General features: G+C 41.8%; 1 protein-coding gene across 7 annotated transcripts in view; it reads right to left on the bottom strand.

Moving 5' to 3' along the window:
* Window positions 1-20,713, bottom strand: part of LOC101686001 (amyloid beta precursor protein) — a 262,841-nt gene that overhangs the window by 98,009 nt on the left and 144,119 nt on the right. For 4 of the 7 annotated variants that reach the window (XM_045085177.1, XM_045085178.1, XM_045085179.1 and 1 more), the window contains exons 6-7: window positions 17,463-17,665; window positions 1,557-1,724 (exon numbers count right to left, since the gene is read on the bottom strand). In XM_045085177.1, coding sequence (XP_044941112.1) covers window positions 1,557-1,724; window positions 17,463-17,665 — 371 coding nt within the window. The remainder of the gene's footprint in view (window positions 1-1,556; window positions 1,725-17,462; window positions 17,666-20,713) is intronic. The other 3 variants (XM_045085181.1, XM_045085182.1, XM_045085183.1) reach the window with 1 other exon arrangement.

Here is a 20,713-nt window from a genome sequence, read left to right as displayed (position 1 = left end):
GCGCGCGCACGCACACACACACACACACACACACACACACACACACACACAATTTATACTCCAAAAAATAAGTCCACCTCAGGGAAATGGAGAAAGAAAGTTGGAAATTTGCCAAGAAATCTCCCTTAGCAGCTAAACCAGTTAGAATCTCTGTAACAAAAGTCTTTTGTTCAAGAGGCTCCAGGCAACAGAATCCCCCATTGTGTTCCATGTTACCTGACCTAATTAACTTCTTTGTTTGAAACTGAAGAAAGGAGTCTTTTGAGCTAGAAGCTACCATCATCCAAAGGCAGCCAGAAGAGAAGCCCTTGGGGTTACCAATTCCTACACCTGTTCTCACACAAGATAGAAATGGAGTCATCCCTCACTCAGGAGACCAATAGGAACTGTTCTATTAGATTCCACTTAGATCTGGGCTTCACAATACAAGGTCTTAACAGTGCAGGTCCTTTTGTTGTTTAGTGTAAGCCCGTGATCACAGCAGAAAACAATTTATATAATCCCTAGGAATTCCAGGCAGGATATGGTACCTGTCTCCCTTACAAGAGCAAGGGAGAAAAGGCAGAAGTCTCTCAAAAAAGAAATGCACACCCACTGAGTTTAATCTTTAATTTCTCAAGTTGAGCAATTATTTCTTGGGTAGTTTAATTCTCCCAATCACGAACAACAGTAAATAAATAAAAATGTGGATTTTCGCACAGAAGGCTGTCAGCAAGAACAGAAGTCCCCTATGTCTGGTTCACTACCTCCTGAGTGCCACCTCTGTGTTTCATCTCACATTTGAGTCACTGTCACTGTATGTCTTTATCCCCTGGAGTTATGAATAGCCAGAAGTTTGAAAGAAAAGGCTTGGAAAATTATATTCCCCAAGTCTCTTGTCATTCAAGGTTTCTAACGTGAAACCTTCAGCTTTCTTCTGCTTCCAAGAGAAGACACGAAAAATCAATATTGCAACCGGCCCAGCAAAAGCTCTGAGGCCACTGGGGACTTTCTATCCTCCGGCATTTGAAGTGCATATGCTCGATTCAATCACATTCGCTGCTGACACAATCAAAGTCGCATGTTACAACATAACTTAAAGGTACTCATCACAACAACCCGCCTTGCCGAGGCAACCAAAGCTGCATCGGCCGGGCTTCCGGTGGTCAGCCTTGTTTGCACACATATTGCTCATGCACAGACCCGAACACACAGGTGCACAGACAAACACGTACGCAGACACTTGCAGAAGACAGCTGAGAAGTCAAAACAGCGACCTCAGCTTGGCTTAAAGAGAGGGATTCGAAAGAAGTCCCTAGAGATTGCAAGACGAATGCACCACAGCTAGTAGAAGAACACATCCAGGGCCATGCTTTATTAGAGAAAGACGGAGATGTGGGCTCGGGGTGGAACAGACGCAAGGAGACGCCCGGCAATTAGAGGAAGTGGACAGAGAACGTGGTTAGTGGTAGCAACAGACCCGTTCCCAAGGACCAGGAAAACCGATCTGTTACAGAGAGCGGAGTCAGTGGCGAGAAAAGACGAAAGGTGGCCAGGCTCGAGGAAGGTCCACTTACTGACGCTGCCACACACGGCCATGCAGTATTCCTCTGTGTCAAAGTTGTTTCGGTTGCCGCCACATCCGCCGTAAAAGAACGGGGCGCACTTCCCTTCGGTCACATCAAAGTACCAGCGGGAGATCATTGCTCGGCATGGCCCCGTCTCGGCCTGTTCAGAGCACACCTCTAATCAGAGGAGACGTGGGGAACCACATTTAGCATGAAAAGGTACCGGCTCGCGGTTCACGCACATGTTTATGTTTCTTATGCATCAGTCCTCCCGGGGGGTGGGGGGTGACGTGGGCTGGGATGATTAGGCAGATTCTGCCCAACATTTTAATCACCGACCAGGACTTTCGAATGACCTCGGAAACAGAGCCGTGCATGCTCATCTGGTTTAATGAGGGTAGCTTAGTAGTAATAAAAGGATTCCGGCTGAAGTGAACCAATCTTTAGCTGCTTTTAGGTGAACAGTAAATGCCCCAAAGTGTCTGCACATTGAAACATCTCTTCCCTCTAAGAAATAAACTCCTCTTCTAGAATAACCTCAAGTCAGCTTTAAAGGTAAAAGGATTGTGTCTGCTTCTAATGCAAAAAACGTACCCTGTCCCCGACATCTGATTGTGTTCCTTCATGAAGGACAGCCTTGCCTCGGAGTGTAAAATAATTATACCTATTTTGAACGTGATCCAGTCTGCAGAGAGCCGGCCTGTCCACTGACCGTATTTGAAAAACATACGGAACATCTGTAAATATAGTGACCTACAGCCAATTATATTAACCCTAGTTAAATATAATTTTTGTTTTTTCATTCAACTGTCCTTTGGGCAATAATGTCACAAACAATAAACCATCGTCAACCAACTCTAATTTGTTAAAACATACCATGCCCCATTTTACCTTAAAGCACATCTTACCTGTCGACATGCTTTGCCACCTTCCCCAAGATCAGCGTCACGATCCCTGATTGATCAAAGTGTAATAACCTCTCTGTTTCCATTTGTAAAGTTATGGTAATTAGAACAAGAACTCTTCCTCCCGTGTGTATTCCATTTTTATTAGAAGTAAAACAATTCCCCCTCTGAGTCTGTATCTTGCCCTAGCTCAGCTTATAGAGAAACTGCAGATGCCTAAGCCCACACAGATGTCTTATTTATTAGTTTTATCATACCAAAGAAAAGCATCCTTCTCACAGAGAAATGTCACTCAAAACTCAGCGCTTCCCAATTAGGAATATTCAGCAACATTCCTCCACTCAATCCTTTAATCCTTCACTCAAAGACAAAGATCCACACTGTTGACGTAAAGAGAACGACTGTTTAACTTCCCTATACACCACTTATTGTTCTTTCCAACTGAGACAAAGAGGTGACTGCAAAACCAGGAGCTACCACCATCATGATGACGTTGACAGTCAGTACAGAGCTCAGAAGGTGGAGGTCAAACACTGTGCAGGAGAAAAGCCAGATATCGGATATCCAAGGTGGTTCTGACTCTCTTTAGATGGTTGTCAGATGGACGTTTCTGCCTCCAGGAGCATCAGGGCTCAAGGTCACCCATCTCTAATGTCTTCTCATTCAGTACCGCTGCTTTGGAAGTCCATTCTTGCTAAGCCATGATACATTTTCAGCTCGCTTTCTGCACCGAGCTCTCCTGTACAGTGAGAACCTGCCAACCCGTTCACACAAGCTTCCCATCCACTTGGCAATTTGCTTTATCTTCCACAAAGTAAAGGATGGTAGTCATGCTTGAAAAGGATAAAATAAGTTTTGGCAGTGGAGGAGAGTCTGATCACCTGTGAGTTATTGACAGAGCAGCTTCTGGGCCACAGAGCGAAAAGCCAGATGCCCCAGAGGTGGGCTCCCTTCAAACCACAGCCATGAACTGTCTCCTCTCCTGGACCTTAATGACTGTTTCTCTCTCTCTTAGCTCTAAGAAACACCTACAGGCTCTCTCCCTTGTATTTCCCTCACCAATCTGCACGTTTATGTGACTGCCTCTTTCTTGTTTCTAAGATGTGGTAATATTCATCATTAAGCCTCTCCTCAGGCTGTACTAACTGCAAAGAGACTGCCAGACAATGGTATCTTCTGAGCCTACACCGTGCATGAATTTGGCCCCGGAGTTACCAGTGGCCGCTGCTCCTAGAAAAACACAGGGTGCCTGCATGACCCAAGTCACAGGGCCACCGGCAACAAAACCCATCGTGCCTCAACAACTCACAGCAGTCCTCACATTTGGTATGTCCCAGTCCATGCCGCCTTGCACTCGTTGACCGCAGGCCCCCCAGTGAACACCATGGCTGTGCAGGGGCAGGACACTGTCTCTAGGGCATCTCCTGTGTACGAATTAGAAGTGAGAGAGTTTGGGGCAGGGGAAGGTGAAGCAGTGGGATAAAAGAATGATGATCCAAGGACAGGATCCGTGATAGATATTTGGCTTTCTGTGTCCCCTCGGAATTTCTGCTGATCGAGGCAAAACCTCCCAGTCTAGAACTCAAATGGCATTTTAATAAAGCATCAAGTGAAACATTTTTATTTAATTCATTTAACTTTTCTTCGGTCTCATTCAAAATGGCTACCAAACCCCTTTGTCACACCCAGATTTGCAGAGTCCCAGTCAAACAGAAAAAATCATTCAGGACACAAAATCCATTTATAAGTCAAGTAAGTAAATGGAATGAACTACGCGACGAGCCTACAATTCTTGCTGGTGTCTCCCAATGCAAGAGTCTTGACCCATCAATCTGAGAAGGCAAAGAACTGAGTGACACAACATTGGGTGGGAAGTGTTTGGGGGCTCTCTTGACATTATCAGGGCTGCTCCTGCACTCTGGACATTGAAGGCCCCACGCAGTTTCACACTGGTGTATGTGGACAAGGTGAGGCATAGCCATCAATCTCATAGTACTCAAATAGAACATGTGATAACGTGGCCAGAGGTGGTAAAATAGCGTGTGATAATCTAATGTCAAATGTACTAGGCAGTACCCACATGGGAGCCTGGAAGAACAGGGGTACGAATGGCTCCCTTTGGAACCTCTCGAAGACAAGGGCTCTGTCCAGCTGGTTCTTATCTGCTGACACGGGAGGAAGGCACTCCAGCTGTTCTGGGCCACAGCAAGGACAGCAGAAGAGAAAGAGCAGCTCGTAATCCTGCCAGTCTCCCGCGCCGCTGTTCCACCATCGAGCTGGCATCTCCCGCCAGTTTCCTTCTGGCTAGGACTCGAACGTCAACCCCCTCGAGTCGCAGGGCTCCTTTCCAGGGGGAAATTATTCACAATATCATCCACTAAATGCAGAGCATTGAGACCCTCTAGGACTGTAATTCCCCCCAAAGAGAATTCACCTGAAAATTAAACCTGTGGTTTTCTTTTCTCCACCTTCATTTTCTTCTCAAAATGTAAAATAATAAATAAAAAGATTCACATTTTAAAGCCATTTAAATTCCAATCCACCTTCATTCATATTCAAAGTAAATCTTCCATATCATAATGAAGAAAATTTGTCCAGAATAATAGACGCTGGGATCTTTCTCAGAATGCTTGAAGTCAGATAGAAATACTGACCCAGACTTACACAGACATCTAAGAAACGATGATCTTTGTTTATTCATATTTAATTCTTAAGCTTCTAAGATGACAAACAGGTTTCTCAATATTCATCTAGCTGAATTCTGCTGGCAGGGAAGGCTTAATTTCTTCTTTTAGAATAGCTCTATCCATCTCTAAGACAAGAGACCACTTAAACTGAAATGCTAGTATACACAAAGCATATGAGTTTATAAGCTTAAAAATGGACTCTATGCATTTTATATTGCATTTTATATCTTTGTAAGGTAGGCCTTGGCCAACAAGCCCTGGGCTGGTTTCAACACTAAATTCCATTTTCTAAAAATCAGTATTATACAAATATAATACAGGAGCAAAGTGGCAGCTCCCTACGCTATACAAAATGATTAGACAATCCACTGTCCAAAAAACAACGCTTTAGCCACAAAAAATTAACTCTAAATAGATGTCAAATTGAAGCAAACTTTATTTTAGACAACCAAAATTAGAAAATTTTATACTTTAAAAAAAATATCAGCATGAAGATACCTGAGAAAGTTGCAGCTAGGCTGAGGTTAAAATCGTTTTCAAATGTACAATAATTATAATGCCTTCTTAAAAAGCAAGATTAATGGGTGCCTGGCTGGCTCAGCTGGTAGAGCACACAACTCTTGATCTCAGGGTCATGAGTTTGAGCCCCACATTGGGTGTGGGACCTCCTTAAAAAATTAATTAGTAAGTAATGTACAAAGTTCTCTTTATTTTAAAAAATAAAGAACAACATTAATAGATTAATTATCATTACATAAAGCATTAACTACTAAAGAATAATTTTAGAATAATGTAAAGCTTTTTATTATTCGTTTTTAGTAGTTAAGTTTCAATTATTCTGACTACTGGAATATGAGAAAATAAAACCAGTATTATATGGAATGTATAAAGGTTAAATTTACAAATTTTGAGAAAGCAATCACTTGAATAATCCTAGATTTTTTTTTATAGAAAGCTAGAAATTGTGTATTCTGATATTATAAAGAAATAAACAAAGAAAATGACGTAGGAGAATTTCTCCATGTGCTGCAAGAATATATGCAGAGTTAAAGTTCAGATACAGTACAAATATACCTATTTTCTTTGAGTTAAAAATTATACGTCTTGAAATTTTACTTTATTTAAGTAGTTTCCTTTAATTAACGTGGAGCCCAATGCAGAGCTTGAACTCACAACTCTGAAATCAAGACCTGAGTCGAGATCAAGTGTTGGACGCTTAACTAAGTGAGCTACCTCGGCACCCCCATATCTTGAAATTTTAAACTAGAGTAGAAAGGGCAATAAGAAGACAAATATAGTCTGACCTTGTGATAAATCACTCGTTTAATGTTAACAGTAAAATAAAAACAATGACAGAAATACTAAAATCTACTAAATATTCTTATCTTTAATATTTCCAATTAAATGTTGACTGATCTGCCTAATCATTTAATCAATTAATAATGACTATGGCCAATTTCAGTACAGTTTAGAATTACTCATTTTCAGCCTAATTAAGTTATTTCTGCAATTCTAAATATTATTATGGGATGCAATTTTGTGAGCCTAAGTTATTAGAACTTACAACTCAAATTCTGTGGAATAAAGTAGACAGATTCAGGTTTAACTTATAAGTATAATTTTAAAAAGGTAACATACCAGAAAAAAATGGTTTTTTTAAGAGTGCATTTTTTTTTGGAAAGTAGATTTACATACTTTTAATTAAAAGAAGATATGATGATGTGCTTGCAAATATTAGCAAGTAGCCATCAGAAAACCTGTCCAGTAGAAAATAATTCTGATCAGGGCAACAAATGACCAGATATTTATTACCTAGTAATCATATTTTATGAAATAAAGGCACGTAGAAACAGGTAAGCAAGCTTGAACTAAAGTCTTATAACAAATCTCACTTAAGCCCCAAATATGGGTCGGACTGTACAAACAAGTGATGGGAACAGCTGTGCATGGTCCCGGAATCACTGACTCCGTAATTGCGAAACGACGGGTGTCACGGAAGTCTCTACAAGGTTTCTGTAGTTGGCTGGCCTGTTAACTGAATTGTGTTGATGCTCTGAGGCTAACCCGTACATCTGTCATTCCAATTATACCTGACCCAGTTTTCACATCTCCCCATGATGGAAGAGTATAAAATACCACCTGAAGGAGATCCACTTGTAAGGATTCAGACTCACCAGCACTCTCGTGGCCTTGCTGGGCACATTCACAAAAAGGCACCCCTAGGACTTTTCCTGATTTCTCTGTTCCCTGTTTGCTACGGGAATAAACTTGTTTCTCACGGAGCTGTGTGGTTAGCCTGAAAACAACACGGTACTATAAGAAGCTCCAGACTCTAAGTCAGAAAAGAAGAGGTCATGTCCTCTGCTGGAAATAAGGCAAAGTGACTTTTCTCAGAGACTGAGAGACAGGGGATGCTGGGAACTCATTATCTCCAGGAAAAAAAAGTGTGATTTATAATGTTCAATGATTTTCCGTGGTGTAAAGACTCCCACCATTGGTATTTCAAGATACCACTGGTTGTGGCTCACAAAACTCCTGTATAATCACATTTAACAGGCTACCAGTTGTCCACACTGTACCAGTGAGAGGAACTATAAAGGGACAAGTCAACTAGTCACAGTTGCATATGTAGGAAGATAGTAAGAATTTTCTAATTTGCTTGGTCTTCAGAGCTCACTTGGTGACATTTGATAATACATTAAGAACACCCCCACCATCGATAAGGATGGTTTTCCCTTCCAATTTCTTATTCCCTGTCTCAGTCTCCTACATCGGCAAGGTATGAGGGGCATGCAGTGCTACTAGAAACTATCCCTCCAAAGCCAGTCCATGGGTCAATGGGGCCAGTATACCTGGGTCTCAGCACCCACTCCAGATCTCCATCTCTGAACCTATGTTTACCAACTGCCTCAGTGACTTGAATGGACATTAGTGTTTGAAAAAGCAGTGTGATCAACCTTTTTATGTGCAGCTGTAATGTGAAAACCAGATATGTAAGATTCAATCATTTTCTGAAATGACCAGAGGGGAAAGATGAATAAAAAGAAGCAGAGGTTTTTTGGCTTAAAAAGAGAAGTCCACATACATTTGGGAAAAAAGAAATACAACATATTTTAGTAGAGGTGTTACGACTCAATTATGCTCTATCCCCCAAATTTAATTTTACGAGTTAGTCATACATATTTCTTTGGCAGTTTCAATACTTGGGCCTTAAATCCAATACCAACATAATAACTTTCTTACATATAAAAACAGACTTTCAGAAATCTGAGTTTAAGTGATAATGTTCTTGTAACATGCCAGAACACCAGGAATAAAAAAGTTATTACTTATTTAGAGAAATAAACAAAGAAGCAATCAAGAAGGCTTGAAATTTATGTTCATCACCTCTGCATCAAGAAGGAACTACATGGGGGCACCTGGGTGGCTCAGTGGGTTAAAGCCTCTGCCTTCAGCTCAGATCATGATCTCAAGGTCCTGGGATTGAGCCCCGTATCGGGCTCTCTGCTTGGCAGGGAGTCTGCTTCCTCCTCTCTCTCTGCCTGCTTGTGACCTCTGTCTGTCAAATAAATAAATAAAATCTTAAAAAAAGAAAAAAAAAAAAGAAGGAATTACATGGAGTTCCTGTTCTTGCAACAAAAAGGATGCTTCTAGATAATGTGAGTCCCAGATGGACAACTGTCCTGCTGTTTTATGACCATTTCTGAGGGGAGACTGGGTGTGTCCACCTTGCCATTTTAGCTGGTCTCTTATCACGGGACCAGAGGGAAAGGATGGGCCTCCTCCAGCTGGGAACACGTGTCCCTGATTGCTATGTGGACACTAACCACCATCTGCTATTTTAAAACAGTGCACCAGGGGAGAGTGAATTGCTTTTGGAAGAATACAAAAACAAAGCCAGGAAGGCAGTTTTTCTCCATCTCTCACTGTCTATGTGACAAATATGCAATAAGCAATCTTCAAAAAAAATAAAAATTTTGTGCTGATTTGTCTCTAAGCTATGCAACTACATTTCATGGCTTACCAGATAACTGCTTTTACCTGATAAATGAGAATTTATCATCTTTGTTTGAGCCTGTGTTTTGTTTATCTATTCTTCTCAAACAAACAAAAAAATGTCCACTGGCTACCTCCCATGTACAAAACGCTGACTTCAGTGTCACAGCTGACATTAAGATGAGACAGAGTCTCGTGGTGTTTCCCTGCTCACGTATTTAAAGCTGGACATCACTGGAGATCCCTGTACCACAGTCCAGAGGTTAGTAACCAGATAGCTTCTGCTTCCATCTCCTCTCAGGGGACATCCAGCAAACACCAGAGACAGTTTTAGTTGTCACAATGGGGCAGGGGGTGTGTTGCTGGCTTGTGGTGGGAGGGACAGCACTACTTAAACGTCCTAAAATGAACAGAATGGTATCAACAAGGAACAATTGGGCCCAAAACACTGTTAAGGCTGAGACTAAGAAAACCTGCCATGGTCCATGCAAACACCAGAAGGCTTCATGATGCACTGTAGTCATTTTGCCCAATCCAGAGACTGGACTAGCCAATAAGCAACAGTCGCCTACACCTCAGAATCCCTGAGTAACAACTATTGTTAAATTTCAGAACAGCATTAGGCATGAGATTGCCCAATGAGGGTTATGTTTCTCTTGTGAAATGGTAGAATTCAAACTCATAGGCAAGGAACACAAAATTTCTGTCCAGATTTTGTCATGCTCTCAGAGTCTACCTTAGAAATTATATCCAACAAGAACAGAAAGTAAATTAAGAAATAAGAGAGATAAACCTATTCTCACAGTTAACTACTCGAACAGTCCTACCAGATACACGAAACACAGCACACTTTTGACAAGTCTTTGGTTCTAAACTCCTTCTACCATTTCAAGAGTCTCTCAGATTTTATTTATATTTACTTTATTTATAAAAGTTTACTTATTTATTCTTTTTTAGTAATCTCTACACCCAACATGGGGCTCAAAATCATACCCCCGAGATGAAGAATCGCGTGCACTTCGGAGCCAGCCAGATGCCTCAAGCGTCTCTTAATTCTTAAAATTTGGGCTTTTGCTGCCTGGAAGACTTAAGGGTTATACTGAGCATCTTTTGAGGTGAGACTCAGTCAGGCTCGCCTCACCTTGATTTCTTGCTCTTCTAACAAAATTCTAAGAGGTCAGAAGTTGGAAGGGTGGCTGAGATGGGCAAAATGGTTGATGGCTGAGGTGTTTAGGCTGTAAACCATCCCGCTTAAAAACTCCAGGAAGCATTTTTCTAAAAGAGAATTACAGATTTCCATTAAAAGCCACAATTCTGGGGGCGCTTGGGTGGCTCAGTGGGTTAAGTCTCTGCCTTTGGCTCAGGTCATGATCTTTTAACCCTCTGAGCCACCCAGGTGCCCTCTCACTCTGACATTTTAAGCAAACTACCTGACTAGCTTTCTGAATTGGGACCCTCTAACTCCATGAAAAGAAGCAGTCAATGCCATGCTCCGTGTGTATGAACACCTCACCACCAATGGCTGACATGCCATGGGCACCAAAGAACAGGCCACTTCTTCCATCTATGCCCAGTGCCAACACGAGTTCTCTCGGCATCGTTAGGAAGGATGTTACCTTCTGGTCCAGGAACAGGACTGTATCTTACTTGTCCTTAGTCATAACCCTGAGGGAAGGCTTCCTCAAAAGGGAGCAGCCATTGTCCCTTTGTCTCGTTCCCTTCATTTTGGGGCAGCACGCTACTATGAGGCCTCCATGAAGAGTATGTGAGCACATTTTCATGTTCCCAGGTCATGCTCCTTTTTTCCCCAAACCTGGCAAAAAGTTAAATATGAGTGATAACTAAGAATCCTATTACTGAGTCACGGGACACCTTGTTAAGTGTCAGATCCATCACAGACAGCTAACAACGGAGATGTGAGAAGCAGGCTAATGTTTGGTTCCTCTACCCTGGAGATCAGGGCAAGCCCTTTGACTTATTAATGACAATTCTCAAATTCCTTCTGTTTGGTGCTCTATAACCGGGCAAATCTCAATTCTTCTTGAAAAATCACTCACATGCCAACTTCTCATCAATGCCTTCATTAAAACTGAGGCCGAGCACTCTCCTTCCTCTGGGCTGTTGACGTGCCCTACCAGCAGGATGGAAGAAACTCGTGTCTCTCCCCAGGAGGGAGCGTGCAGGAAAGGCTGGAAGCAACATGACGGAGCTACCTTATTCATATCCCTTTGCCCCCAGGAACCAGGGCGATGCCCAGAACCTGAGTGTCTGGTTGATGTTGGTGAACATCCAGCAGTAAATCACATGGTGCTGCTCCCACATTAATGACTACCAGAGGGGGAAGAGAAACAATTTAATTCTGCAGAGTTCAGTCATGTAGCCCAAGGCAAGCAACATGAGATTGAACTTTTTAACTTCATCATCATATGCGATGCTTAAAGTGCTACCTGTATCAGTCTCCGTCCATTTAATATGAACTTCCAAGAGGTTCAAAATACCCGCAAGAAATGAAACATTATCTTGAAATGCAGTCGCATTTAATATTATCTGGGTTGAATTTTCAGCTAGACATAAAATTTAACTGCAGGTACTTTACTATACAATGTATATTCATAAAAAATAATCTGGTTTTAGGTTGTTTTTCTTAGCATGTATCTGTAACTATCACCTCTATTATACCAATAGATACGGATACAGAACACTTATGCTTTTTCTAATTAAAAAAAATCTATCTGTTCATTTACCTTTGGCATTGCTACTTAGTAGTGAATATAAGTTCTCTGAAAAATCAGAATAATGCTTATAATTGTGACAACTATAACACTTCAGGTTAATTGAAGACAGTTAATTTACTGTCTACCAGGAACTGTGCTAAGTGTTTCTCATAGATTATACGTCATTGAGCCCTCACCAAATCATTAAAACGAGGTTGGTATTATTAAACCCCACTTTACAGAGGGAAGTAATGAGACTTCAAGTAAGGAGACTTATTTGATTGACACAAATTTACATGGTTGGATGACAGCTGGGATTTGATTCTGGGCAGCATGTGCTTTTTTAAAACAAACCGAACACTTACAGCGTGCCAGGCATTATGGTAAATGCTGAACACAGAGCAACTGTCATAATTTGTTCAACAAACACGAACTGTCTTATCAGCATCTACACCATACACGTGAAAAAAGCTAACCAAGGTTACTCATCTAGCCTAAGGCCATAAAATCAGTAAAAATTCTTCTCGAACACTGTATTGGTCTGCCTCTAACCAAAATGAAAACTCCCTTAGTGAAATGAACCTGTCATGGTAGTATCTGAAATATAAACACTTCCTAATATTCCTCTTTCCTTCCTTTCTTCCCAGATTTATTTGTTTGAGAAAGTGAGAGCAGGTGGGCGGGGGGGGGGGCAGAGGGAGAGAGAGAGAGAGAATCTCAAGCAGACTCCCTGCTGAGCCTGGAGCCCGACTGGGGGCTTGATCTCATGACCCTGAGATCATGACCTGAGCCAAAACCAAAAGTCAGATGCTTAAATAACTGAGCCAGCCAGGTGCCCCTCCTATTATTTTTCTCATGACCCATATCAGGGATTTTTCTCTAAGGACCCAGATAGTAAATGCCTCCAACTTCGTAGGCCATATGGTGTCTCTTGCAACGACTCCACTCTGCCTCTGGAGCAAGAAAGTAGCTATATAGGTAAACTAATGGGATTGGTTCTCCCCTAAGAAACCTTCGTATTCGGAAACAGGTAACTGGCCATGTATGGCCCATGTCATAGTTTGCTGACCTCTAATCATCATAAGTCATAATTCTAAATTTTTAAAATTTTTTTTAAATTTTTTTCTTCTTCTTTTTTTTTTAACAGATTTTATTTATTTATTTGACAGAGAGAGACACAGTGAGAGAGGGAACACAAAGAGGGTGAGTGGGAGAGGGAGAAGCAGGCTTTCTGATCCCAGAACCCCTGGATCATGACCTGAGCTGAAGGCAGATGCTTAACAACTGAGCCACCCAGGTGCCTCAACAATTCTAAAATTTAGGAAGGGCTCAGTGTGAGATAACAGTAAACAAATATATGACTATAGCAAAGGAATACACATCTACCAGAGAGCACAAATCAATAAACTGAGCCAGTATGTATTTGTAAACAAAAGGAAAGGGAAAAAGGAAATTCTGACAGTAATGAAGTAGAAATAACCTGGTCCATTTGGTTTTGAATGCTGGCTTCACCACCTCCCACATTCGTGGCCGTGGACACTTAAAAAAAAAAAAAATTCTCCAGGCCTTAGCTGTAAATGGAGAAATAAAATTTCTACCATATGGCATAGTTACAAAAGGGTTGAAAGACAGATGTTAACTGCCCTAGAGTGGTAGGCAGGTCCATCTTCCACCACAGCTAGCTCCCCACCACACTTTCCTACAGTAGTGGAGTGCCTGGGGTCAGCAGGGGCACAGTGATTACTTGCTGAATAAATGAGCAGAAGCAAAAAAGCAGACTCATTCTATATGAACAAAACAGGCAAGAATAAATCAAACATTATGTCGCTTATTATAATACCAAAGTTTAATCAGAGTTTAGAATCTATGGTTGAGTCAGAAATTGCCCTGACATCTTGGGTTATGAAGTGCTATCCCTTCTGGAATCACAGAAAATCAGGAGCAAGCATCTGATATACTGCTGTTTTACTCAAATTGGTATTGGTTTATTCCACAGGATCAATATCCAAGTTTTTCTGAAGGACCCAAACCAATAAATCCTAAAGCTAGATGGATGTAGGAGGTGCTCAGTTTTTCCCCTGAAATTGGTAACCGAGTTAGAACTGACATCTCCCATTTCAGCATCATTGATTCTAATACAATACAGCGGAAAATTTTATGACCACGCCGAAATGTTCTATACTCTCCTTCCCTCTACCTATTTCATTCAAATTTAAACAGGTTATAGAACGATTGAGTTTTTGTTATGAAGCAAATTAAGGAACTGTATTAGTGGTAATATACTGGTAATGAAGAAACAATTTTCTTATTAAGTAGGGCTGTAAATCACATTTTCTCTCAGGCACTGAAACATTAACGTTGAAAACTAGATTGTGAACCTCTTTTCAATATCTCTTCTTTGCAAGTTGCTTCTTATTTTTATTTTCAGCAGACTCCTTCTAAGTCAAGTTTGACAAAGTCAGCAATCAGGAATGGCACTGCTGTCTTCTTCATCAGAGAAGAGTTAGCTGGGAATACAGACAACTCTCTGACATGGACCCAACATACCATGTTCCTTTCCCAGAAGGCCTTGCCTCAATTATACTTCTGTCCATTTCAGGAGTCTCTCATGAGATGGATGGATTCCTATTAAAAGCTCTTCTAGAGCCACCTGGGTGGCTCAGCTGGTTAAGCATCTGCCTTCGGGTCAGGTCATGATTCCGGGTCCTGGGATCAAGCCCTGCACTGGACTCCTTGCTTGGCGAGGAACCTGCTTCTCCCTCCGCCTGCTCTGCCTGCTGCTCTTTCTGTTTGTGCACTCTCTCTCTGACAAATAAATAAATTAATTAAAAAAAAATAAAAGCTTTTCTGTTTCTAGCATTAACAGTAGATACTGTAAATGACCATGTTGTGTGTTTAGAAGGTCACTGTTAACTGCTTTTCTTGCCATTAACATTATTAACTTGTTACCTTCTAGGGCTAAGCTTCTTAAATACAAAACAAAACAAAAAAACAACCACCTAGGCTGGAGATTTAAAAAAAAAAAAAAACTATTTTAATTGCCTTCATCTTTCTACAGAAAATATTGTAACCTATATGTCTCTATGTTCTATCTTAGCTAATAATGCCACATTGAGAGAAAAACTCACGCAAAAGAACTGGACTTATTTAGAACATAAGACGACCATATTATCTCAAGAGAACTTGGGCTTGGTTTGGAATATCTGCATTAAGTTTATGTGGCACTTTCTCATTCTACTGCATTAATTAAGCTACTCCCTGTTCACCTATCCTCTCACAGCAGTAACATAACAAAATCTCTTCATTGTTTCTACCAGAAAAATCCTCAGCACATACACAAAAGGTCCCGAAGTGATCACTTCAGCTGATACTCAAACTTGCCAGCCTGACGTTGCGATTCTCCACATTTTAGCCCTAGCCTAATCTTCCTGTAACTGTCTCATCTAGAGACATCCGCTCCTGTTTAAATCAGACGGACCTTGTCTCCCAATCATGTCTTGTACCTTCCCATGGCAAACTTGGGTTGCTATCTTGACTAGAATACAATGCATGGGTAGACCTACTCCGAGTTCTTCTACTTCTAATCCAGATGCTGTCTCCTCTGTAGAGCCTTCTCTCATGGCTTACTCTTTGCAGTAGGCACTGGGCTCATACTTTTAAACACAGATGACTTCATGTTTCTTTAAGTTAAATTTCCTACCAGATTTGAACATCCATGAGGGTCGGCTCTCCTGTGTATTCTCATCATGGGATCCATTAAGCTCAGCAAAATGGCTTATACCAAAAAAGGTGCTCCAAAAATGAGTGTTGAGTAAGTGGGCATTGATTATGTAAACCGCTCTCTTGGTGGAGACCATGAGAACTTCCGAGCCACTGCAGAATACTAGGTCCTGTAATCTGTAGTCACACATCCTGGAGGTTTCAGGAGGAGAAGCTCTAAAAAATCTGTCCTTTCCCTGCTAGGAAAATAGAAACTAGCAAGTTCATTAACCACAGATGGTCCTAAGAGGCACACGAAACACACTCCAGGAAAGGATGCTTTGTGTATGGAAAAAAACCATGGTTCAAACAAAATGTGTACCAGCTTACGAAAGTCTTTAGGTGCTAAATGCAAAAAGAAGTTGCATTACGTGGGGAACGATGCAGCAAAGCAATCTATCTTCTACTCTATTTTGTAACGAATATGTGACTCTTTCAATGAATTTTTAAATTAATTCTGAGTGTCCCACTTGGAATCACCTCCATTTTAAAAACTATAGGTTCAAGCACAGAACCTCAAAAACAATCCAGCACAGAAGGCCATGTAGGACGCCGCTTGTATCAAACGTCTAGAAAAGCAAATCGGTCAAGTCATGAAACAGACTGATGTGTTGCGTAGGGTTAGCGGTGAGAACGAGGACGAACCGGACGGGAGGAAGAAGCCTACCGGGTGACGGAAATGTTCCAAGACTGGATTGTGACGATGGTCGCATGATTTGGTAAATTTATTAAAGCCTCTGAGTTATACACTTAAATACTGAAAAATGAGTGGATTTTATATGTAAATTATGCCTCAATGAAGGTATAAAAAGTGCAGTGATCATCAGAAATCTACTTAAGGCAGAGAAAGTAACCCATGGTAAGCTCTAATTTAACAACAGAGCTGAACTCATCTTACCTCAATAAAAAGTGAGGGGAAGACTCACAATGTTGTAATATGTGTGCACGGACTTTAGAAGTATCTGAATACATTTAAATTACATCCATGTGTATTCACCCCCTCTAATTCTATGAAGGTCTATCACCATTTGCAAAATAAATGCATAACCTTGAAGAACTGTGACCCAATGGTTCACTAGTTGCTATGATACCATTTGGTTGTTTACTGTAAACTCAATGCTTGCTTTTATTTCACGGAGACAAGAGGAAGTCTGTTAGTTCATTCACGTCCCAACATTCTTAACAGGAGCATTAATTAAACAGAAGAAAAAGTCTGAAGATAACTAACACACCATCTACCTCTCAAAGAAGGCACTGCCAGTCCCCTCAATAAAGCAGTGTAAAGACAACACAAAAATCATCCAAGTTAAATTTCACAGCAAAAAATGAGTGATACCTCACCAAATGCTGTTCTTCTTTAACGAAAGTTCATTCCAACTATTCACTCCGCTAAGATTTAACTAAAACTTTCTACAAGGCAGGCCCTCTGCGCGATAATCCGTAAAAGCCAGTCCTAGCCCTCAGGGAGCTCGTAGTCCAGGTGGTAAAAGAGGCAACAGGGAGTCGGATAGTAATAAATTCCCACTACGGGGGCATGCCACGGAGGTCACCTAAGGCGGCCTCTGCCAGGAGAGACCGCAGCTGCTTGGGCGGGGTCCTGCAGAACAAGGCGGGATGTGCCCAGCAGCATCAACAAGGCACAGAACAGGCTTAAATCAGGACTGCACGTTACCTGAAATGAATGGGTGGACGGCTTGTTAGACCCAAGAGAGTTTAACAAGCACTAGACTTGTGACTCTGAATTTTATTTTTGCTGGGGGAAGGCGGTGGTGGTAGGCCGGAGAGAAATGTCAGACTCTGGCATGAGGCTTCCCTTTTCCCTAACAGGGGAGATCCAAGTAAACAGGGAGTTACCTCGGACCACCTCTTCCACAGACTCCGTGGTGGTGGTGGTGGTCGTGGCGATGCTGGTGGTTCTCTCCGTGGCCTCTTCGTAGGGTTCTTCCGCCTCTTCTTCCACCTCATCACCATCCTCGTCGTCCTCATCATCCTCGGCTTCTTCCTCCTCAACGTCAGCCACTTCCTCCTCCTCTGCTACTTCTACTACTTTGTCTTCGCTGGAGCAGGAAATAAAAATAACAGTAACAGTCATTTAAACAAATTTCAGGAAAAAGGGAGGGGGCTCTATAGCAAAGGATTTTGGTAATTCGAGAGGGACTGTGGCACCAAAGGATAAACATACACAAGGCTCGAAGCCGGTAGGTCAGAGTATGAATCCCAGTGCAGCAGATCTACAGTGTTCTGGGGTTTGTTTGTTTGTTTAAGATTTTATTTATTTATTTGAGAGACAGAGTGAGGGAGAGAAAGAGCACAAGTGGAGGGGCAGAGGGAAAGGGAGAAGCATGCGCCCTGCTGAGCAGAGAACCGGATGTGGGGCTCGATCCCAGGACGCCAGGATCATGACTTGAATCAAAAGCAGATGCTTAACCAAGTGAGACACCCCAGGTGCCCCAATTCTATAGTGTTTTACCCCTGGCCTCAGCTCTTCTTAGTTTACATAGTTGCAAAAAGGCTATACCATGATTCCAATTATACGATATTCTGGAAAAGGCAAAAATTATGGAGACCATTGGTTCCCATGGTTCCTGAGGGATCAGGGTGAAAAACGGAGGGATGAACAGGTAGAGCACAGGGGATTTGTACAGCAGCAGGAAAATTACTCTGTATGATACTCTAACAGTAAACATAGGACACATGCATTTGTCAAAACCAAACGGAACTGCACAACACAAAGAGTGACCTCTAGTAACTAATGTATTGATACTGATGTATCAGATGTACCAAACTCATGAAAATGTTAACAACAGAGGAAATGTGGGAGTGGCCGGGGAGGCGGGGGAGGGGGGAAGAGCATCGCTCTGTACCTCCTGCTCAAATTTTCTGTAAACCTAAAGTTGCTCTAAAAAAATAAAGCCTATTCAGCAGGATAGAGGAAGGAGGATACCCAAACCGAATTCACTGTGTGCGGATGACTTCTCATCCTGCATATGAAAATACCACACAGCATCTGCATGGTAGATAGTAAAGGTGGAAACTGGGTCAAATATTGCGATTCAAAGTTTCAACTGGATATGGACGAGGAAGAAAAAACTGGGGTAACTAAATCTGTAAGACCGAGCTGTCAGGGATGCCTACTGAAACTACAGAGCTGTGCTCCCTACTCTTCCCTCTTGGGTAAGTGCTGTAGATTATCGAGTATTTCAGTGGTTCTCAAATGTCAGCGGCTATCAGAACCACTTGGAAGGCTTCCTGAAACACTGAGCACTGGGCGTCATTCTTCAGGGTTTCTGGATTAGTGTGTCTAGGATGGGACCTGAGAATTTGCATTTCTAACAACTTCCTGGGTGATTTGACGCTGAAAATTAGGGGATGATACTCTGAGAACCACTGGAATATGCAATGTTGAGAAGAATGGTAACAGTCAGGAAATCACAGTGCAATTGGGAAGGGGATCAGAAATAATACGTAAGGCATTAAATATGTATCTACTGATGCACAGCGGTAAGAAATAAATCGGCACATGTGGATGGAGGAAGAGGGGTATGTCTGGGACAAAATGAGAAAGCCCCAGTAAGATATCCTTGTGGAAATTGTGCACCTGCAGCGCAGACATGGTCGAGAGCATCTGAGAGGTGATAAATGAAGATAGGAACGTGTTAAACAGTAGAAGCATCTATATCACACACCATCTGGCCAGACGGGAGAAATCCATGTTGCATCCTTGCTCGGATCACAGAAACAATACAGGCAACAGCTGTGCAACCGAGCAGAGCCTCTGCCATGGGTCTCGTTTGACAAGAAGCACCACCAGAGTAAGACGGAGGGGCTGCCATGCTGACAAGTTTGCATGAAAAAAATAGTGGGGAATTATTACCCCACAGCTGACTCTCACCTAGGAAAAGCTGGTGGGGCAGTGTGTAGGGAGTCAGATTTCAAACATGCTGGGGAACGAGAACAGTAGGATTCCATGGTGTGGGAAGACAGAAAGGATGAAGGCAAAAGGCTCCCCAAAACTGAGCCAGAAGGACAGCTACAAGTCATTTTGCGGAGGACGAAAAAGAAAAAGGTATGTAAGAAGATGGAATATAGCACCAGAAGAACTCCTTTAACCGATCAACTCATAATACAAGGAACTTTTATAGATGTTCTATAGATACGTGTCCTGCTTGGCGAGTGGAACACCTTTCTCATTCTGGTTAAATATGAAGCAAGGATAATAAATGAATACATCCAAAGAAGTTGAAGCATGTGGCTAGAGAAAAAGGAGGAACTTACAAGCAGAATAACATTAATCATAATTTATTAGTGTATTAATAAATGACGTGTAATACAGAAGACCTAATCAGTTATTTTAACATTTCCGCAAGACCAAGAAGGACAAGGGAAGAAGGGAAAATGCTGGCACTGATAACCAGTTGATATAAAAACTTCATCTGCTTAAAGATAAATGGGGTGCCATCATTATTAATTGATTACCTGAATTCCTGCACAAAAAAGTCTCACCGATGCAACATTTCCAAAGAATTCTGAACTTAACGGTTTCTCACTCAGATGCTCCAAATTTTACCTAGTACCCTGCCTCATTTTTCTACAGAACCTCAATGATGTATTACTGTGCACAGAATAATGATCCGATGCGTGCCACCAGCCAACTTATTCTCTTCTGTTTTCAATCAAATTACAGGCACCAATACTATTCAGCTCTAAATTAAATACAAAATTGAGGTAAAGCCAAGGAAAAATCAAACCAAACCAGTATTCTTAAGCCATGAAGTGAGCACGGCCACTGTCTTGCAGCGTGAACGGAATGACAGGTCCCAGTATGCGATCTATGTCATCTGGGGATACAACCGCACTGTGCTTCCAGGTGGGACAGTTAAAACAGGGCTGTGGGTACTCCCGGGAGCCTGCCTCAACCTCTCCTTTCATCACCTGACTGTTGCACCTAATGCTCCAGGAAAGTGTTTGTGAAAAGAGCTGTGTTTCTAACATGTGTCTAGCCACACACACACAAAGAGTGCAATATATACCCATCATCCATCACAGCATCTGCCTAAGCAATTTACTCGCATAATAACAAGGAACAGAGATACATAATAGTTCAA

The sequence above is a fragment of the Mustela putorius genome, unplaced genomic scaffold (assembly GCF_011764305.1).
Source record: "Mustela putorius furo isolate JIRA1106 unplaced genomic scaffold, ASM1176430v1.1 tig00000832_pilon_pilon_pilon, whole genome shotgun sequence".
Taxonomy (NCBI): domain Eukaryota; kingdom Metazoa; phylum Chordata; class Mammalia; order Carnivora; family Mustelidae; genus Mustela; species Mustela putorius.
Note: the sequence above shows the minus strand (reverse complement) of the source record. Positions and strands in the feature narration are given on the sequence as shown.